At 28.2% G+C, this 19,600-nt stretch overlaps 3 protein-coding genes across 3 annotated transcripts; 1 reads left to right on the plus strand and 2 right to left on the minus strand.

The window, feature by feature from the left end:
* The first annotated feature begins 968 nt into the window (after positions 1-968).
* LOC126847079 (E3 ubiquitin-protein ligase LRSAM1-like) lies at positions 969-4,944 on the plus strand. The gene is made up of 11 exons (XM_050587111.1): positions 969-1,237; positions 1,417-1,505; positions 1,582-1,611; positions 1,685-1,783; positions 2,121-2,229; positions 2,529-2,667; positions 3,032-3,278; positions 3,364-3,480; positions 3,568-3,759; positions 3,838-3,984; positions 4,553-4,944. Exons 1-11 carry the CDS (start codon positions 1,219-1,221, stop codon positions 4,676-4,678), a joined length of 1,314 nt encoding a protein of 437 aa, XP_050443068.1. The 5' UTR covers positions 969-1,218; the 3' UTR covers positions 4,679-4,944.
* Positions 4,934-6,265, minus strand: LOC126847081 (DNA polymerase epsilon subunit 3). The gene is made up of 2 exons (XM_050587113.1): positions 5,737-6,265; positions 4,934-5,094 (listed from the first exon to the last, which is right to left on the minus strand). Exons 1-2 carry the CDS (start codon positions 6,005-6,007, stop codon positions 4,985-4,987), a joined length of 381 nt encoding a protein of 126 aa, XP_050443070.1. The 5' UTR covers positions 6,008-6,265; the 3' UTR covers positions 4,934-4,984.
* Positions 6,266-7,045: 780 nt separating this feature from the next.
* LOC126847080 (sphingosine-1-phosphate phosphatase 2-like) lies at positions 7,046-10,567 on the minus strand. Its single transcript, XM_050587112.1, has 6 exons — positions 9,913-10,567; positions 9,664-9,827; positions 9,497-9,586; positions 9,212-9,384; positions 8,933-9,075; positions 7,046-7,844 (listed from the first exon to the last, which is right to left on the minus strand). Exons 1-6 carry the CDS (start codon positions 10,253-10,255, stop codon positions 7,573-7,575), a joined length of 1,185 nt encoding a protein of 394 aa, XP_050443069.1. The 5' UTR covers positions 10,256-10,567; the 3' UTR covers positions 7,046-7,572.
* Between the last annotated feature and the right edge of the window lie 9,033 nt (positions 10,568-19,600).

Consider the following 19,600-nt stretch of genomic DNA (forward strand, 5'->3'; position numbering starts at 1 on the left):
TTATTTACATTTAACCGCGTAGGAATATATTTAAATAAATCTACATAAAATGTTCAAGTCCTATACTTTTTCGAGAAAAAAAAAAGTTTCCTGTGTTATGTGTAGTAAACTGAATCGTTAAAACGATTATAATCATTGCACGAGTTGTACATTAGGAACCAAAACAAAACCGAACTGATCCTATTTAAATGTATTTATTAAACGATCTGTCCAGTAATATATTTGCATACCAATCGTTTGCATTACACGTATAAAATGCGTACAGACAAGAGAATAAGACGCAGATGAATATTTGTAAATTGTTTGATAGATTATAAATTCAAAAAGATGTATAGTTACATAATTTACAACATATTCTATTACATTTATACAAACATTATTGTGATTTGTTCATTTTGCATAACCCTCGTCTTCCACATATTTTCAAGTTCAACATTCGCCAATTAGAATAAAACACAACAATAACAATTTCGCTTTCAGTTGTAATAATTTATAGACTTGTACCCATTGGCGCAATTTCAGGGGGTGCTAGACATAATCAATCACTTAAAACTTTAAATTAAAACAGTCCAAATAGCTTAAATTTTCAGATGTTCAAATTGTTTGTCCGGTCGATTTGCTTATATGATGTTTTTTTTTTAAATAAGCTAATCATAACCCTAGACACGGACAGGGGTGGGAAGCTTCAAACTTCTGCCCGTTAAAGGGTTAAATCGCTGATTTATAAATGCCAAACAAATAACAAATCAAGCCTTTAAAGGCATTATTATATTGGTAGTGTTATCATATTATTGTTATCTATTATCACTTATCATAATCACAACAAAAAAAACAATACCTATTATTATTATTTATTAAGCAATATTGTTCAATTAATGAACTTACGAAAAAATTATTAATTAACATTAATTTATCATTATTACTCAGCGAGCTTTAATTAGTGGTTTTTTTCTTTAATTTTATTAGATACTTCTTAACTCATTGAATATACCATTTATTAAAGCCATGACTCATCGTGTGCGTTTAAATTAGTCTAAACAAACTAATAATATAATAGTTCTTAATATTGTCATCATTGGCAATCATTGTCGTTCATTATCTCTGTTATACTATATAATGTGTAATAAACGTTTTTAAATAAGACGTACATGTATATTTCACATTTACGGTGAATAAGAATGGTATTCTATTATTCAAACGTACAGTTTTGTAATAAATATGAACTTTTTATCATTATGTGAGTACAGTGTATAAATAATTTAATTGTACAAGTACCTAGTTACAGCACAGGTTATATAGTATAAATCAAATTATTCTAAATATAATGTTTTATGCAAATATTTTTCTAGAATTTTGACCTTATCTTCATATCTTGAGTCTTGTTTCTATTTTAATTTTAAATCTCAATTTTTTCAGTTTCAAAAAAAGACAAAAATTGTCCAAAAGCTAAAACAAGTACAGCAAAATCATTGTTACTATTGACCAGTCAAGATTTAATTATGCAGGTAAGTTATCTACCGTAAGAATCATATATAACGTTAAAGACTAACTATAATTATAAACCGTTTAACATTTTTTCAGGAAAAATTAGAAAAATTAGAATTACAAAAGGTGCGTATTAACAATTTTTTTCTCCCGCCGTATTATCAATATAAATAATATTTAATTTAACTAATAATTTTAGGAATTAAAAAAAAAAAATTTACTAGAAGCAGAAAAGACTTTAAAAGAATATGAAGAAAACATGTTTCAAAATTATCGGGATAAACAGGATAATGATAAAGTATATTATTTACAAGTATTACTTGTTTACACTAAATACATTACATAAACTATAAACATATTTATGATGAAAATTTGTCAATAACAAATTAACGATTAATCTAAGTTGTACCTTGGGAAAAAAGAAATTTAAATACTAAAAAAATAATAGTTGATTAAATTTAAAGACACATTTGACAATGTTAAACAAATTTTACGCGTTTTATTTAAATGAAAATATGAAAAAAAAAATCTTCTATTTTGTATAGACAATAATTTTAAATTATCAAAATATTTCTTGAACAATGTTAACCTACATTTTGACAATATTAATTAATATTACATGTAAATTCGTTTAGCTAATTAATACTTTGTTACTGGATGAAGTTCGTACGCAACAAATAATATCTTCGGCTAGAAATGAACGTGAAAAGACACGAGAAAAACTACTATTTGATTTGATCAAAGGTACCTTTTATTTGTTGTTTACTATTTTAATACTATGTGGTTTATACATTAATTAATTAATTTATTAGAAATTCCATTTTGTTCTATACACATTCTGTTGAATGGATTAAATTAGCTTTTGCTAATTTAAAAATAGTTGTTATAAATTTAAATTCTAGCGTAAAAAAATTGTTTTTTTAAACCGATAATTGAGCAAGGAGTCACAGTATCTTTATTTAAAATTTAGTTTAAAAAAAAAACCTTGATTCATATTTTATAGTTTTATAAATTAAATAAAACTAATATTGTTTTATGTTTAGTTGAGATGTCAACAAGAAAACTAATTGATGACACTTTGAATTTCAATCAATCGTTCCAAATGGATTTTCACGAAAAATACAGCAATTGCGAGAAAATTGTAATACCCGACGACAGCTGTTATAGGAATCTTGAAAAAAAGTAAGATTTTCAAAGCTGAAAACAGTTGCTTGTAAATAGTGCCGACGCTAGGTTTTTGCAGGCCTGGACAATGCTTTATTATAACATGATTGTTTATAATAATTTACTGTACAGATATTTAGGTATACATATTTTTAAAAGTTGATAATATGTAGGTAAATTTCAAACCGAGTTCTTCATAAAAACGCTAAAATTTAAAAAAAAGAGGTGAAATTTCATAAAAAAAAGTAAAAAAATGACCACAGTTATCAAAATAATTGTGTGTAAAAGTAACAAAATGTTCAGTTTTTTCAACATAACTAGTTTTTACTGGTTTATGTATCATATCAGTACTCATGTAAATAATATTTATCGTATTGTGTAGAGATAATCTGGAATTTAGTTCGAAACTCGAACGCATTTTGGAAGAAACCGATTGTCAGCGATGCGTACGGTTCAATAAAGTGTCAGAAAAACATACTGCTGAAATGGAGACATTGACCAACATCCTCAACACCGGCAATTGTTACCGGCAAGTGTTGAAGGAACAGTTGAAATCCATGTACAATCAACTCAAGTATTTAACCGGTGCCGAATTACAAAAACAAGACTTACAAACTAATAAACATATGGTGTGTAGTAAAAAAAAAAACATTTATTCTTAAAACAGTTAGCTGTTATACTGCCATTTCGTTAACAATAGTTTTAATTTTTCAGACTGATATCTGTCAGGAACGATTAACGTTGGCACGACTGATTGTTGATTTGACCGACAAAAAGAAACAAAATCAAAAACGTTTGATTCAGATATTGGAGGCTCAAAACGTTGCAACCGTGTGTACCTAGTTGTTATAATCTTACATTTATATTATATTATTATTTAATTTATAGGTTTTATAATGTTAGTGTTTTGCCATTTAGGAGACGGCTTCAAAATGGTTATTTCAGTATTCCAGGCTCGTCGATCGCTTGCCGTCCGATTTAACATACTCCGATGAACGTATGAATCCAGCGTTGTTGCACAGAGTGTCTACGGCCGGCGGAAGTCATCTATTGTTGTTCGTTTTAGAAAATGCCTTACAACCGCCGTTGACAAAACAATATCTGACCGAGGTAATGTTTTTTTAATGATTTTAGTTTTATACATATGCATATATATATTTGTACAATAATGTACCGAGTTCATTTCAGATTGGTGTTCATAGTGTTAAGGATCAAGAATTGTTAATTAATATAATTAATAAACTCCCCGAGCCGTCTGCGCCGCCCGAATCCGAATTACCGCCAACAGCTCCGTTGATAGACGAACTCGAATGTATAGTTTGTATGGAAACGCCGGTAACTATAATAGTTTATTTATTTAAGCAAAAATGTCTCCATAATGCGTTCTGTCAAGTTTGATATTAAAAAAATAGCAGTAACAAATTAATATTATAGTAAATATAATTTATTTATTCATTCATTAAAACATAATTCAAACTTGTATTAAGAAAGTTTAAACCACATTAAAAAAATATTATTTGTGAAATTTTAAAACTAAAATGACTGTCAAGAAATCAAAGGTTTCTTTCGTATCCATCCCAGTTGATTGAAAAAAGTTAAAATTACTAAATTAAGTGATAGAACCAAGAAACGTTTTAATTGATTTTAGCTTCAATGCAGTTTCTTTCTATTGAAGCCATAAAATAATTTACTGTATTTATAGTGTAAACAAATATGTAATTATTAAGATTCTATGTTAGTTTTATTGGTCTGATTTCTATATTTTTCTACATTTAAAATGTATATTTAGACATGTTTGCAGGTCAAAGCAGTTTTTAATAAATAATTATTATTTGATTTGATTATTTTATTTTAGTTAATATTTCCATTTCTTACAAAAATTATTTATAGTTTTTTTTTTCAGTTTGATGTTATTTTTATTCCATGTGGACACCTATGTTGCTGTTGGAAATGTTCATCGAAATTACTGTTGTGTCCAATGTGCAGATCTGATATTTGCGATAAAATTCAAACAAAGAACTATTCTTAAACAGTTTAGTAGAACTTAGTATTACCATTACCAACAAGAAATTATATTGCAATATAAACATATTTGTAATAGTTTTTGTATTAACTACTTATTTTAAAAATATTTATCCCTTATAATTTTTATATCTTTATTATTATTGTATAATTTTTTTTTAATTGAAGTCTACGAGAAAGTCAATGGATCAACAACATGAGCAATAATGATAAAATAATATACGTAATCTTTATGTTTCAAAAAAAATATTATATTATACTTATTTTTATACTAAATAATACATGCTTGTTAATTATAAAAAAAAAAAAATGTTCATAATTCTAATTCCTCGTCGGCTGTATCCATTATATCGGTATCATCGGCATTTTTATTTGGAGTTTGTTTTTTAGTATCTTTTTTCTGTTGTTTATTTGATTTGAAGTCTAAAAAAAAGAAAACAAATTAAAGGTTAAGTTTCATAATAATATAGTGTTAGTGACATCATAAGAGTGAGATTGTATGTTTTCGCTACTTGACAAGAGTAAACTAATTATTTTTTATATGGTTTAATATAATATTCAAGCGGTTATTAATGATTAAGTTTAAACTTGGATATACTTTAAATTTCTAATTTAATATTTTTTTTTTCTGCTCAAATTGGTACAAATTTGTTAATCATTATAGTCTAACCTTGGTATGTATTTAAGCCATAAAACGCGGAATGTGGTCAATAATAGCAAATGACAAATGGTAATTTAAATGAAAAATCCAACCATTATAGCAGATTTGCTGTGATGCCTTTAAGACATAACATTAAGTAACAATATTGAACTTAATTGATATGAACATAACGAAATACCTGATTTCATAGCAATTTAGTTATTTATTTGTATTGCTTAATTAATTATTAGATAGGAATTAAGCAACAGATTTAGAAACTATTTACTAGTATCGCTTGAATGGGTTTCGAACTTAACGGTTACGGGTAAAATGAAATGTGTCACAATTTGGCTAATAAGTGAATTAATGGTATAAAACTAGTTTAGCACCTAAGTGATTTTTTTTTATTCAAACCAAATTATTACCTTCTAATATCTGTTGCAATGGCTCGATAAGGCAATCGAAATCTACTTGCGACAATGCTTCCAATACGTCTTGGGCACTAATCGTTTTCTTGTTACGGCTCGTCGCTATAGTGGTTGCTTGGTTGCTGACGTACAATATAAAAACCGATGCGGCTCGTGCCAACGCTGTTTTGGCTTCTTTCGAAACGATCACGTTGGACGGCAACACTTCCTTGACGATCCGAGTAATGGCCGTTACCGGTAAATTTAAATCTTCTAAGCGTTCAGCCATTATAAAATAAACTTCCTAACAGTAGCGCGTACTTAGCAATTAGGGAAAACGTTTTTATTTTGGCGGTTTGAAGGCGATAAACGCACTGCTAACGATTAAAAAACTATTTAATTTGTTTTATCTTTTACAACAAACAACAAGCACAACGAAGTACGAACCGATCAACTCGCATAGAACTTTCTTAATAAGACAAATGACAATATTAATAATAATAGTAATGTTATTTGTTAATACTTCATGTTATGCATTTTAGCGAGAGCCCGGGAAACTAGAGATAATAACATTTATGATAACAACTCAAACAAGTACTGCCAACTGATTTCCAGAGTGTTCAATACCAACCGCTCGACTAAATGAATATTATAACACAATATTAAAACATCGTTTACGATAATTAAAAAATCGGTTTAAAATTAAAATTTTTTTACCAGATAAATTTTTTATTAAGGTCTATGGTTCAGTTTTTGTGGATAATAACTGATAAATGAATTATAAAAACTTTATAAATAAATCACAGACCCGAAAGGAATGTGTAAAAGCCTAAAAAGGCAGAACATAGGTTAAATTTTTAGAATATACATTCTAGGGTTTATTTAATGCAGTATAATACATTTGTAAGTATGGTTTAACAAAAAAAAATGTATATCAAATATATTTTTGAACATAAAATAGCTCCGATTCACAAACTTTCTTCAGCTTCACCTGGGGAAGCTCATCGAATATCGGGTAAACTGGCAGCTGGCAACGTGAAGTTTTGAGAATATCACAAGACATTGGAAGTAGCCCCAGCAAAAGAACGGGTGAAAGAGGTGAACGTTGGTATATATTATGTAATATAAATTATGTTATATGGTTAACCCACGAACTAACATTCTAGTTATAGTATAGTATCTTAGATCGTGGTTTAACCAAACAAATAATTAAATAAGTACCCCTAAATTAATTTTTTTTTCATATTTTTCTGTCTATTTCAAATTTTATCCTGGACTATGGCAGGGTGTGCAGGAGTTAATAAAATAAAAATTAAATACAAGAAAATTAATGTTTTAAAAAATATATAGGTATATTAGGTTAGCTGTTTTTATATATGACATCCTCAAGACCGTATTGTTTATGCTGTCGAGTTTAGTGTACTAGTGTAATTCTCAACGGCATAATAATATAATAAGCGATCAAGTATAGATTCACTGCAGTAAATATAAAATACATATAATTTATTACTATTAATATTATTTGATCAAATAAAATAACAAAATCAAAATAATTAAATACTATTTTAGTAACACTATGGTGTCCAATAGAATAAATTATTTCTGTCGTGTTACTAACAGTGTAAATTTTAGTATTAGGAATTACAACTGAGAAGTAGTGTTTAGAGCCATGAAGAACGCCGATTAAATTATTCGTCACAAATTGAACTCATGGGATTTAATTAAACAATAAATTAATACGCCAAGCAGTTTAAGTATTGGTACGATACATAATTGAGACATACATAATGCGGTTTAATTGAGAAAAGTGGTAACCGTACATCCATAAAATTTATATTTATTTAATAATAACAACTATTTGGCTTCGTTGTAAAACGACAGTCTTTGCACATGTAATTCTCGTTGCAATAACGGTATCACAAATATAGTAACGCCGGACACTAGATAAAATGTCAAATACTTGTACGTATTGTCTAACACGGCAATGTGTCTGTTCAAATTGCTGTCTGTTACCGTTACACCACATTTTGTTAACAACACATCGACGACGACAAATACATACTTGACAATCAGAAAAGACACTGCTATGCAAGCGTAACCCAATCCGCTTCGGATCACAATCATCCCTATATTTAGAAACAAAGGCATACATTAATTTGAAACTACAGTAAAAAAAAAATTACTTATTTTAAAAAATGTACAATATTCTTTAATACTGTACGTTTTTACATATACTATAATATTGTAGGATTTAACTTTTACGGTATAATAAATTGAGTAATTTAAATAATTTTATTACAAATATATCAATTGAATACTATAAACACATAACTAGTATTTGTAATAATACATTATCAAGAGGACGTCATGCACCCAATTTTCACCCAAGTTTTTACTTCTAACTTTAAAAGGAAGTTTGATTGCTAAAATCTGACTTTACCGACGTTTTCAGTGTAAAAAAACTAATATTTCCAAAAAAATTTTGTTTAAAAAACTCAACCGAGACTTAAACTGTATATATGCCCTAATAATTTCACGCTTGTCCAGTCCTTTAAAAAGTAAGTGGCTACAGGCACGTGTTAACTTCAAAATTAAGGGGCCAACATTTTTAGTGGCTCATTTTTTATATATTTTGAACTGATTTAGGGAGCGTCCCAGTTGAAAACCAACCAAAGCCATTTTAAGGATCATTCTAATATATATATACATATATATATATATATATATATATATATATATATATATATAGTCAACAGTTTGGAAAATGTTTACATAAAAATTGCTTTAGACAGTGTTAAGTTGAAGAATTTTCCCTTTTTTTCACAAAGAAAATTCACTTAAAAAAAAATAACAAATATAATAACATGAAATAAATTACCAAAGAAATTCCAGAGAAAAACCAAGTATAAAACATTTTTTCAGTCAATTGGGTTGTCACATGGGTTATGAATTATAATTATGTCTTATTGTTAGATTATTATCAGTACTAATGGGAGAATATAAAAATGTTATATACTATAGTCTATAATAAATACCAAATATCAATATTTTAGATTTAAAGTGAATACGTCCTTGACCAAAGTGTTAATAAACATAAATGATCAACAAAAGCCAATAAACTGCTATTAAATAATAAATTTCTCAACGATAGGTATATTAAGGCAGTACACATGTTATGATTATTACTCGACACAATTTACACTGCAAATATTACCTATATCTTTGAGCGAAGGCCAGTCAACATGGTTATTGGTTGGATTTAAAGCTCGGTATTCGTTTTGAATACCTAACGTCACTAGAAGCCAACCTCCAGTTAAAATACCCGCACAAGTACCCAAAATCAGGCTAGTGTCTCCTCTGAAAAAAATAAAAATCTACAACTTAGATTACACTCTTTGAAAGAATAAAAATTTTTTTATACACAAATAAAATTAAAAAAAAAATTTTTCTGTTTAAGTAACGTGTTAATAGTGGTACAGCATAAACAAATTACTTAGTAGGTGTCCACTGGTCGCCGGTCGGGTAAACGAGAATAAGTAACACAGTAGTCGTAAGCAAAACAAGTGGGGTCCACTTAAAATACATAAGAAAACGATCGAGAATATCCGCAATAGGTACGAATGGAATTAGCAAAACAGTTGCTAATAACAGACCAGCGATAATGTCCTAAAAGAAAAAAACTTACATAATAATAATACATTATTAAATACACGCTTGTAAATACGTATTTTATTTTATGAATAATGTCAAACCTTAGTTTTATAGACAACATACTCACCAAGACCGTATGCATGCCCAAGTATAAACGACTAAGCGTGATTAAAACGCACCACACCAGTGCTAATCCTATCGCAATTGTGTAATCAATCTGCGATAAAAAAAATTATAAAAATAAATTTTAAAGTAGAAAAGTTAAAAATGATATGAAAAACAATTCAGTTATACTTGATATCTATTGGAAATGTAATGTAGAACAGAAAAGGGCAATGCAATGCTAATCATCGCATGAGTCGAAGGCATGCCGTATTCTACTGACCATTTTTTCTGTAATCTCACGACTGGCGGACAAGCTGGTCGCGGCCATTGAATAATATCTTTTATTGATTGACCTACATAATAAACATATACATTATCATTTTATCATACGACATACAATTTAATAGAAATATTCAACATTAAAATCCCATAACATACCAATATACATAACGATGGCCCAAACGAGCACCATTTTTCGTCCAATCGCCGAGTCTATGTTCCATATGAAAAACGGTATGATAATCGAATATCCAATTTCGTCGCCGAGGTACGTGCCCAGGAAAAACAGGTAGAACCAAAATTTATTGGTAATCCGGTGATCGCCGTCGTCTCTTTTGAGTACGACACTACCGTTGGTTTTCCATTCGCCGTTTTCGGCCGGCGTAAATACAACGCTCTCTTCTTGTTGGTTGCCTAAACGGACCACTCCGAAGAATCGCTGAAAGCGTGCTACCAGTGCCGGGTCTTTTAGATAATTTATACATTTTTTGATATTGCCCATGTCTTTCACTGACCAATCATCTACCTACGCGTTTGTAATACAATCTAGATATTAATATTAAGAAAAAAAAAATCAGACTAACGCGAATGCAATAAAAACAAAAAAAAAATGAAATAAAGAGTATCACAGTTAACGAATTTTTAGTCGTAAAAAAAAACTTAAATAAAACTCGACATAACTATTAAATAAATAAATCTAAAACGGACTGTCACAACGATTAATTTATGCAAATCACATTCTTCTCTTATTTATTCATGAACATTACGAGAATTCCATTGCACTAGCCGAACGGTAATCGTTGGTTTTCTCATTCAAAACAATATTCTAAGTGATAACCGACAAATAATGATAACGCTTATCAACCCTATTACAAAAAAGTACCATAGTGAATTGTAGTTAAGGAAGGGGCGACATCATTTTTTAACCGATGCTATAATAATAATATTTATGATCGTTATTATCGCTTCGAGCTATAATAAAAAAAATGTATTTATTTATCATAATGTTGAGTAACACGACGGATAAGATAAACATAAGAATACTTACGATGAAATAAAAAAAAATTATCTACAAACCATTGTTAATATATTTAACTAACTAGCCATAATAATGTTTACGATGGTATAAAATTATAACTATTATAATTCGCTGAAATGTCATGTTATCCTACTTTGGCCTTTTAAATCCAGTGTCTATGTTATTATACTTAAATGTCACAAATAAATGGAATATTATTACTTACTAATTACAATGCAGTGAAATAATTTTTAAATATACATAAATCATAATACATCAACACCTACCGTAATATTGATTTGCATTTAATTTTTTATAACTATGAAAATAATGTCAGAAAACTATTTGAAAAAAAAAAACAAGAACAGTCCAAATTAATCCCAGTTGGCATGCTAATATGAACTTGGTATGCTAAAATTACGATTTTACAGTTGAAATGTAAAATTCTACTATTCTACTATATAAATCTATAAAGCATTATTAATTTATCATATCCTTTTCCTCCTAATAAAAAAAAAAAATTATTAAAAACATGTAAACAACCGGTCATTATATCGTTATTGTTAAAATAAAATAAAATATATACTTGAAGGTCGGTCAACCTTATGCGTTTCACCTTCCAGACTCGTTTAAAATAATATTCTTAACTCAACTCTAATTATTATTAAACTCATTATTTAGCCAGAGTTGGACGTCATTCAAATAATAATTTCATTGCTAAGTATAAATAATATCTTATTGCTAAAGAATTATTTTAATATTCATCATTACTAGGTATTTGATTAATTAATTAACAATTGGTTTTTCATTATTAATTCGAATATTATGCATTGTTCGTTGTTTTTTATTTGTTAGTTTTAACTTATTTGAAGGATTTTACATATTTTTATTTATAGACGACGAATAAATATACAAATTCGTTATAATTTATCTGAAGCGCTGGCTTCCTTATTTAAATATATGTAAATATAAAAAATGTATTGTATTATTTTGTATCTTATAGTGTGCTATTATGTGCTGTAACGTGTAATCACAAAAGCAATTTAATAAATAAAATAAAAATTAGCTATAATAAAAATTATATACATATAATAGTAAAAAAAGACTGTAAATAATGTACTTAGGAAATAGAAATGTTTTTAATTTTAATTCGTTACACTAGAAAATAGGTACCTATTAACAAATACAACAAAAGATAATGTCAAAACCGTAACGACATGTACATATACAACATAAATTATATTAAATTAATAACAAAATCTATAAGTATCAACATCAAATATAAAGTATGAATTACCGCGAGATGAACAAATAATAGTTTTATATATCTAGTATGTATACTGTAAAACTAGCAGTAAACAGACGACAAAAAATAATTAAAAAACATAAATCAGCATTTCCAAACACAAAATTAGGAATTTTGGATTTTCAGATTTTGAAATTCAGATTTATGTAACATTACTAGTAGGTATAAATATGTAAAAGTATAACAAAGTTGGTTCGATCTAAGCTGAACGTCTAGATTTTACTATAAGAGGCTCCAAAATAGGTGGAATTACATTCTTTTGAAGCCTCAATATCCGAGATAAATTCCATTGACTAAAATATAATAATAGATTTTTTTTAAATTAGGTAATATAAATATAGGTGAAAATTAATTAATATATTTGTTTTGGAAAAAATGTTTGCATTTTCGTTCATTAAACTTGTTAGTTATTGTTATGATTTGTGGCATATAAAACGATTCTCTCACGAAACGTTCATTTTTGGATACAACACTTAATTATTTATTACCCATTTTTCTTTTGTACAATAAAATTAAGTACGACTTAAACTATTTACCGAAACTAAAGTAAATATTAAATAATGAAAAAGATGTGGTAAGAAGCCTTAAGGGGATTGAAAGCGGTTGGGTTTTTTGACGTTTTAGACCAAAAAGCCTGGTAAATTTTCACCTAACTAAGATGGTCCGATTTCAATTCTGTAAAAATAATAGTGTCTCTATAAAACTCCTTTCAAACCGGCCGCTTCCAATCCTCTTAACTAAGCACACTATTCTTTTATGTAGCTATATTGCCTACACTCGGCCCCGTTTTAATACCAGACGCATGTTTTGTAGATCTCAAATAATATACAAAAACAAATACTTAAATGTAACCGTATATTTTAATTTTAACATGAAAAATGTCTGCTACTGAAACTTTTATAAATTCTTAACGTTGTTGACTTTTTTACATGGGGACAACGGCAACAAATTATTATGATAGACATACGATCAACGTACGCGGTAATCGGATCTAATCTAATACTAAAAATACAATTTTAAGTACTCAATTGTCATTAAAATGAAACCTATTGTACTGGTTTTTTTGTTTATATATTTTTTATGTATGAAACACTTACGACCAGGTGGCATGCAAACAACTCCCTAGTACAATATAGTAACGCAATCGGAAAGCGCCGAGATAGAGCGCCTTTAGACATTAAGGCTCTTTTTATAGAAATGACGTTGAAGTATTCTCGAAAAATGTTAAGAAGCGTATTCGTTTTGTTGATAGCCTCTTTATTCGGGGTAAATCCAAATAGAGTACCACAATGGGAACTGATGACTTATTCAACGCTCTTTTTTTTTTTTTTTTAACGCCGTGGAAAACAGGACCGATTTATTTAGGTGCAATACCATGATTTGTACTATATAGGCATGCGTCTTGTGATACGTTTCATTGTGTCGTTAATTTCGACATAATATTGGGAACAAATTGTTATAGACAGACCAGCAACCCTAATCGTTGACTACCGCAGTACAAATTTTTATGTTTTTTAACATTATCGTTACAGTAGTGCGCAGAAAACCTATTGGATTTTTATATTTAGGTTTCGTCCGCATAAAATATTATAACCACTAAACAATTTCAAATGCGCGGTGATTCTTTTTTTTTTTTTGTTCACACGATGAAACTGATGACACTATTTTTAAAGAGTAGTGCATTACACACTCCACTTAAGATGTCTGATCGTACTTGCACATTATAATGACGGTGAGATTGAAGTGCAACTATTTTTTTTCGCACAACCATAAGCATCGCACTAATGGCGAACGCGTACAACTGACTTCTCAATTATTATTTTTGTTTTGTTTTGTTTTAGAAGTTTTACAGCCATATAATATAACAATAGCGACGCATGTAAATATGAGTACTATACCTCTCAAGTAGAGAACTCTCTCGTATACCGTGGAGCCGCATTGTTAACGAGGATTGTAATATTAGCCAATAGCCTGGCAGAATTTCTTTTTTATATTCTTCTCATACATATATGTACAATTAAATGTTAATCACCAGTAAAATATTGCAATTTTACTTGATTATATTTTCATTTGAAGCGAAAATCGATTCCCACTGTGCAAAATCAACTGTATTCAAACATCTAGATTCTAGAAATCACTCATGTAAGTATTATAATGATTATATTACAGTCAAAGACGAACTGTAACTTGATAATTTTTTTTCAGTTGAATAGTTTTTTTTTTGTAATCCTTTGAGTACAAAAAATATTCGAATACGCTTTCCCCGCTCTTATTACAATTAATGAAGTGTATTTCCACACTGATCTTCATACTTGGTAGCGTAATATAATTTGTTATGTTACTCATGTTACACATTTTCACACCGAATGTTGTAACATTGACAAAACTTGCTAAATTCTTAACTGGCTAAATATGTGTACAACACAGCTATAATCAAATTGTGGTATTTAAATTTTTCGTTTTGTCGTAATCTGAAATGATTTTATTTTATCACTCGTTTTTTTTTGTCATTTAATCATATTATTATGACATAATAATATTCCAAATATATTTTTTTTAATTAACTAACAAAAAAAAACAATAACGTTTAAAAATAAAATAAAGAGTTACTATCAATTCCTTGTATTCATAATCAATTTAATAGGTTGTGAATGGCGCGTGTGCGTTGTCGAGGTAAAATATTTTATCCTAACTAATTATTGAATAATAAATTTAATTAAAAAAATTAATATCATAAAAGAAATTCGTGATATTTCTTTGAACTTAAATTGTTAAACAGAAAATTAGCCATAATTTAGTAATTCAATTCATCGATGTTGCAAAACGATACTTTTACAACAACAAAATTGTTATAAGTGCAACAATCTATCGACATAATAATTTTAAACCAAAATAAATCTGTCCTGTTTTCCACTGAGTTGAAACAAAACCAATGCGCTCCTTAACATTTTTTAATAATACTTTAACGTCTTTTTTAAAACGATTTAATGTCTAAAGGCTTTATCTCGGCCCTTTCATAATGCGTTACTATAACTGTGTTATCTTTATTGTGTGTCAAATTGGAAAATTATTTGCATATTTTTTTTATTAGTTGGTTAACTAAAATAAGTTGTTTAAAAGTAAGTTTTTCAGTTTTTCATTAAAATGGTATGGATCTCATATTGCCATATTGGTTAAAATGATTATTAATTCCTTATATTTAATTTGTTCAATATTCATACGATTTTAAAGTTTTTTTTTGTCAGTTGATCTTGAAAATGCTCAAATATCTTATTTTAGATAAAAACGTTATTTTTCTCATATTTTAATTATTCAAGTTTAAATAAACAAGATATCGGCATGATGTAATAGGTCGGCTTTTTCCAGTACAAGGTTAAAATGTTTTCATTATATATTATATTAATAGATAACACATAATAGACATATCTTATGGATTTCAAATACTCATTTCATCAGACTAATGCGATTTAATGTAGACAAATTACATTATTTTGTTTCTTTTGAAACATTCCGCGCGCTTAAATTTAATAGTATATTTTATTATACTGACATAGTTAAGAAAGTTTTATTCGTATTTTTTCTTTAGCGCGTTGTACATTTTTATATTTAGCAGATGTTTAAAAGTTTAAAGTTTAGGCTTCAAAAGATTACCGAGCACTTTAGATTTGCACAGTTAAGCCTATGAAAATGTATGAATTATTTTTCGGTGTGTAAATTTTTGAAGAAATAATACAAGACGAGCGTGTAAGTGAATGTTATTTTAAATATTTTGACCCCCACTTAAAATTCATTATCCTCTTTTGGGATAACAAAACACTTAAAAAATATTTTCCGTTCCCATATACTTATTGCTACAAGAAAATTAAATGGAAACTCGCGTTTTCAATGTTGTAAACACAAAAAACTATAGTCTGTAAAAAACAAACAACAACGATATAATATAGAAAAAATATTTATTTAATTTTACTTAGAAGTAAACACATTTCCAAATGTCAAATGCGAACCGTTTAACATGGAGCTTTCCGTTTGAGAGCGAATGATTAACTCTTCGTACATAATATAGTTTTTTTTTGTACTGCGTTAACAAGAAATATTTCATGCTGGTAAAAATATGTTTTATAACGTGCCGGTGAATCTGTTATTTTTATTAACCATAATCGAACTCGCGGCATACTCGCACCAGGTTTATTCGAAAAGAAAACGTAACGAAATAATCATCAACAAACTGACTACACTTCTAAAAAGTACCGGATGGAGCCGGCTCAATCAGCTGGAAGTCAAGTATCACGATAGCACAGAAGTTCGTACTTCATTTTCTGGCATAGATCTATTTATAGCCCCCGAAGAACCCGAACAGTTTATCATCACAGACAAAAACGTGGAAAATAAGTACATCATGGCCAATAAGCTGTTGGCATGTGTGTACGCAAATGCTGTGGTCGAGTTCGTACAATTGATAAAACGTCTTCTGGTAAAATATGACTATGAAATGCGTCTTGCTCACGGAAGAAGCTATGTCCGAGAACGTCGCTACACACAAAAGTGTAACGCGGGTAAGGCCAGTGCGCCTTATGAAGTATTTTCTGGTAACTTTTGCAAACCCTGTAAGCTCTTCGACACCGTTATGGAACAATTTGAGAACAGTAAGCAGATGTTTGATTGCATGTCGTGTGCGTTGGCTTATTTATTAGAACCGTTGAGGAAAAATAGAAAAAATCTTGTAATCCGAAACAGTATAAACTCGCTTATAGCTAGCGTGATTAAGATCCGAAACACGAAGACTACACTAATGTATGAATACCACGAGGACTCGGAAGAAAATGTTAAAAAGTATAATGATCAACTGATCTCATCTTTAAAATATCAAATAAATATTGTTATGTTACCTCTAATAAAGAAATACTGCATACTACCAAAAGAAGCTCGTAATATTGATCTTAATCAAATAGATGACGAAACAACTGAAGATGTGTCAACCAACCGGCCCCTCGAGGTGAGTGCATACACTGAGGATGAGGTCAAATTGCGGATCGCAGAACACGTGGACGAGGTCATAAATAAATACTTTAGAGACTTAGGGTTTCAGTATTTTGAAATTTCAAATTGATTATTTGTAATAACATATGTTTTAAAACAAAACTATATAGTGTAGAGTATCTAAGTATTGTATTTATACATTTATTTTTTTAACTAGATTGGTACCAGTTTATAATTTGTATTATACTATTACTTATAGTGTAACAAATTACAGTGCTAATATATGGTTTTTTTTTGTGTGGAGATTTATATATTTATTTATTTAATATAAATTAATGTAAGGAAAACGGATCTGATGTACCCTGTGCTAGAGAATAACTTGACTCTACAGTCTACTACGACGTTGGAAATCAAATAGTGCGTAGGTATTTTTTATGATAGACAAATATAATTATTGTACTATTTAGATATGTTTAAAATAGAAATGAACGACTAGAAGGCAAAGCGAGTAAATAAAATGTGATTAGATGAAACGAAATTAGAGAAAAACCATGTAGAGAAGTTTTAGAGAATTTAATATTTAAATTTCCTTAATACAATTCGAGTGAAGACAGTGAATAATATAATAAAATTTGGAGATGAAAAAAAGTAGCTTTACATTGATAACATTGATGTGCTAATTAATGATTAATTGATGGAATTAGAAAATATTATACGGATAAGAATGCTCAATGCTTAATAAAAGTTGAAATAGATAGTATTGTGCGTGTGCGTGTAGTTCTGTTTATTTAATGTGGTACGTCAAACGTAACCTATTGACATCATTGCTAAAATTTAACTTGAAAGAACCAATTCCAAGACAACAGCAGAGCAAAATCATAACATGTGTATTGTGAAAATATAGTATAGTATTTCAAAAACACTCGGTATAGGTCGTATTCCTTTTACAATCTTTACTCTGTTCAAGCAACAATCATTTTTTAACCGATTCTATATTAATAATATTTATGATCGTTATTACCGCTTCAAGCTATAATAAAAAAAAAATATATTTATTTATCATAATGTTGAGTAACACGACGGATAAGATAGACATTAGACAATTTACGATAAAATAAATAAAATTATCTACAAACCATTGTTAATATATTTAACTAGCCATAGTTAGTCATAATTTTGCCGATGGTATAATTTTGTATAACTATGAAAATACAGTCAGAAAACTATTTTTAAAAAAACAAGCACAGTCCAAATTAACCCAGTTGGCATGCTAGTATAAACTTGGTATGCTAAATTTGCGATTTTACAGTTGAAATGTAAAATTTAGTTTGCTTATCTATAAAGCATTATGTAATATTATCATTATTATTTAATATTAAGCACTATTATTATTATTTATAAGCATCATTATTCATTTATTAATCAAAATTTATTAAAAACATGTAACCAACCGGTCATAATATCGTTATAGTTAAAATTAATTAAAATATATACTTGCAGGTCGGTTAACCTTATGCATTTCACCTTCCAGACTGTCGTTTAAAATAATATACTTAACTCAACTCTAATTATTATTAAACTCATTATTTAGCCAGAGTTGGACGTCATTCAAATAATAATTTCATTGCTAAATATAAATAATATTTTATTGCTAAAGAATTATTTTAATATTCATCATTACTAGGTATTTGGTTAATTATATCACAATTGGTTTTTCATTATTAATTCGAATATTATGCATTGTTCGTTGTTTTTTATTTGTTAGTTTTAACTTATTTGAAGGATTTTACATATTTTTATTTATAGACGACGAATAAATATACAAATTCGTTATAATTTATCTGAAGCGCTGGCTTCCTTATTTAAATATATGTAAATATAAAAAATGTATTGTATTATTTTGTATCTTATAGTGTGCTATTATGTGCTGTAATGTGTAATCCCAAAAGCAATTTAATAAATAAAATAAAAATTAGCTATAAAAAAATTATATATATTAATAGTAAAAAAAGACTGTAAATAATGTACTTAGGAAATAGAAATGTTTTTAATTTTAATTCGTTACACTAGAAAATAGGTACCTATTAAAAAATACAACAAAAGAAAATGTCAAAACCGTAACGACATGTACATATACAATATAAATTATATTTTATTAAATTAATAGCAAAGTCTATAGGTATCAACATCAAATATAAAGTATGAATTACCGCGAGATGAACAAATAATAGTTTTATATATCTAGTATGTATACTGTAAAACTAGCAGTAAACAGATGACAGAAAATAATTAAAAAAACATAAATCAGCATTGACAAACACAAAATTAGAAATTTTGGATTTTCAGATTTTGAAATTCAGATTTATGTAACATTACTAGTAGGTATAAATATGTAAAAGTATAACAAAGTTGGTTCAAAATAATTATAAAATCTGAATGTGATTTCATCGTAGAATAACGCTTCGATCTAAGCTGAACGTCTAGATTTTACTATAAGAGGCTCCAAAATAGGTGGAATTACATCCTTTTGGAGCCTCAATATCCGA

The sequence above is a fragment of the Adelges cooleyi genome, unplaced genomic scaffold, assembly GCF_023614345.1.
Source record: "Adelges cooleyi isolate 19-005CV unplaced genomic scaffold, UGA_ACOO_1.1 ACOO_flye_CR_arks_rails_tigmint_CR_PRNA_9, whole genome shotgun sequence".
Classification (NCBI taxonomy): Eukaryota; Metazoa; Arthropoda; class Insecta; order Hemiptera; family Adelgidae; genus Adelges; species Adelges cooleyi.

Coding starts and splice junctions, on each gene's coding strand:
- LOC126847079 (XM_050587111.1), top strand. Junction 1,612..1,684: donor AAAAATTAGAATTACAAAAG/GTGCGTATTAAC, acceptor TAATAATTTTAG/GAATTAAAAAAAAAAAATTT. Junction 3,985..4,552: donor TAGTTTGTATGGAAACGCCG/GTAACTATAATA, acceptor TTTTTTTTTCAG/TTTGATGTTATTTTTATTCC.
- LOC126847081 (XM_050587113.1), bottom strand. CDS start 6,007: ATGGCTGAACGCTTAGAAGATTTAAATTTACCGGTAACGGCCATTACT. Junction 5,095..5,736: donor ATTGCAACAGATATTAGAAG/GTAATAATTTGG, acceptor TCTTTTTTTTAG/ACTTCAAATCAAATAAACAA.
- LOC126847080 (XM_050587112.1), bottom strand. CDS start 10,255: ATGGGCAATATCAAAAAATGTATAAATTATCTAAAAGACCCGGCACTG. Junction 9,385..9,496: donor TGGGCATGCATACGGTCTTG/GTGAGTATGTTG, acceptor TTTTTCTTTTAG/GACATTATCGCTGGTCTGTT. Junction 9,076..9,211: donor GACCAGTGGACACCTACTAA/GTAATTTGTTTA, acceptor TATTTTTTTCAG/AGGAGACACTAGCCTGATTT.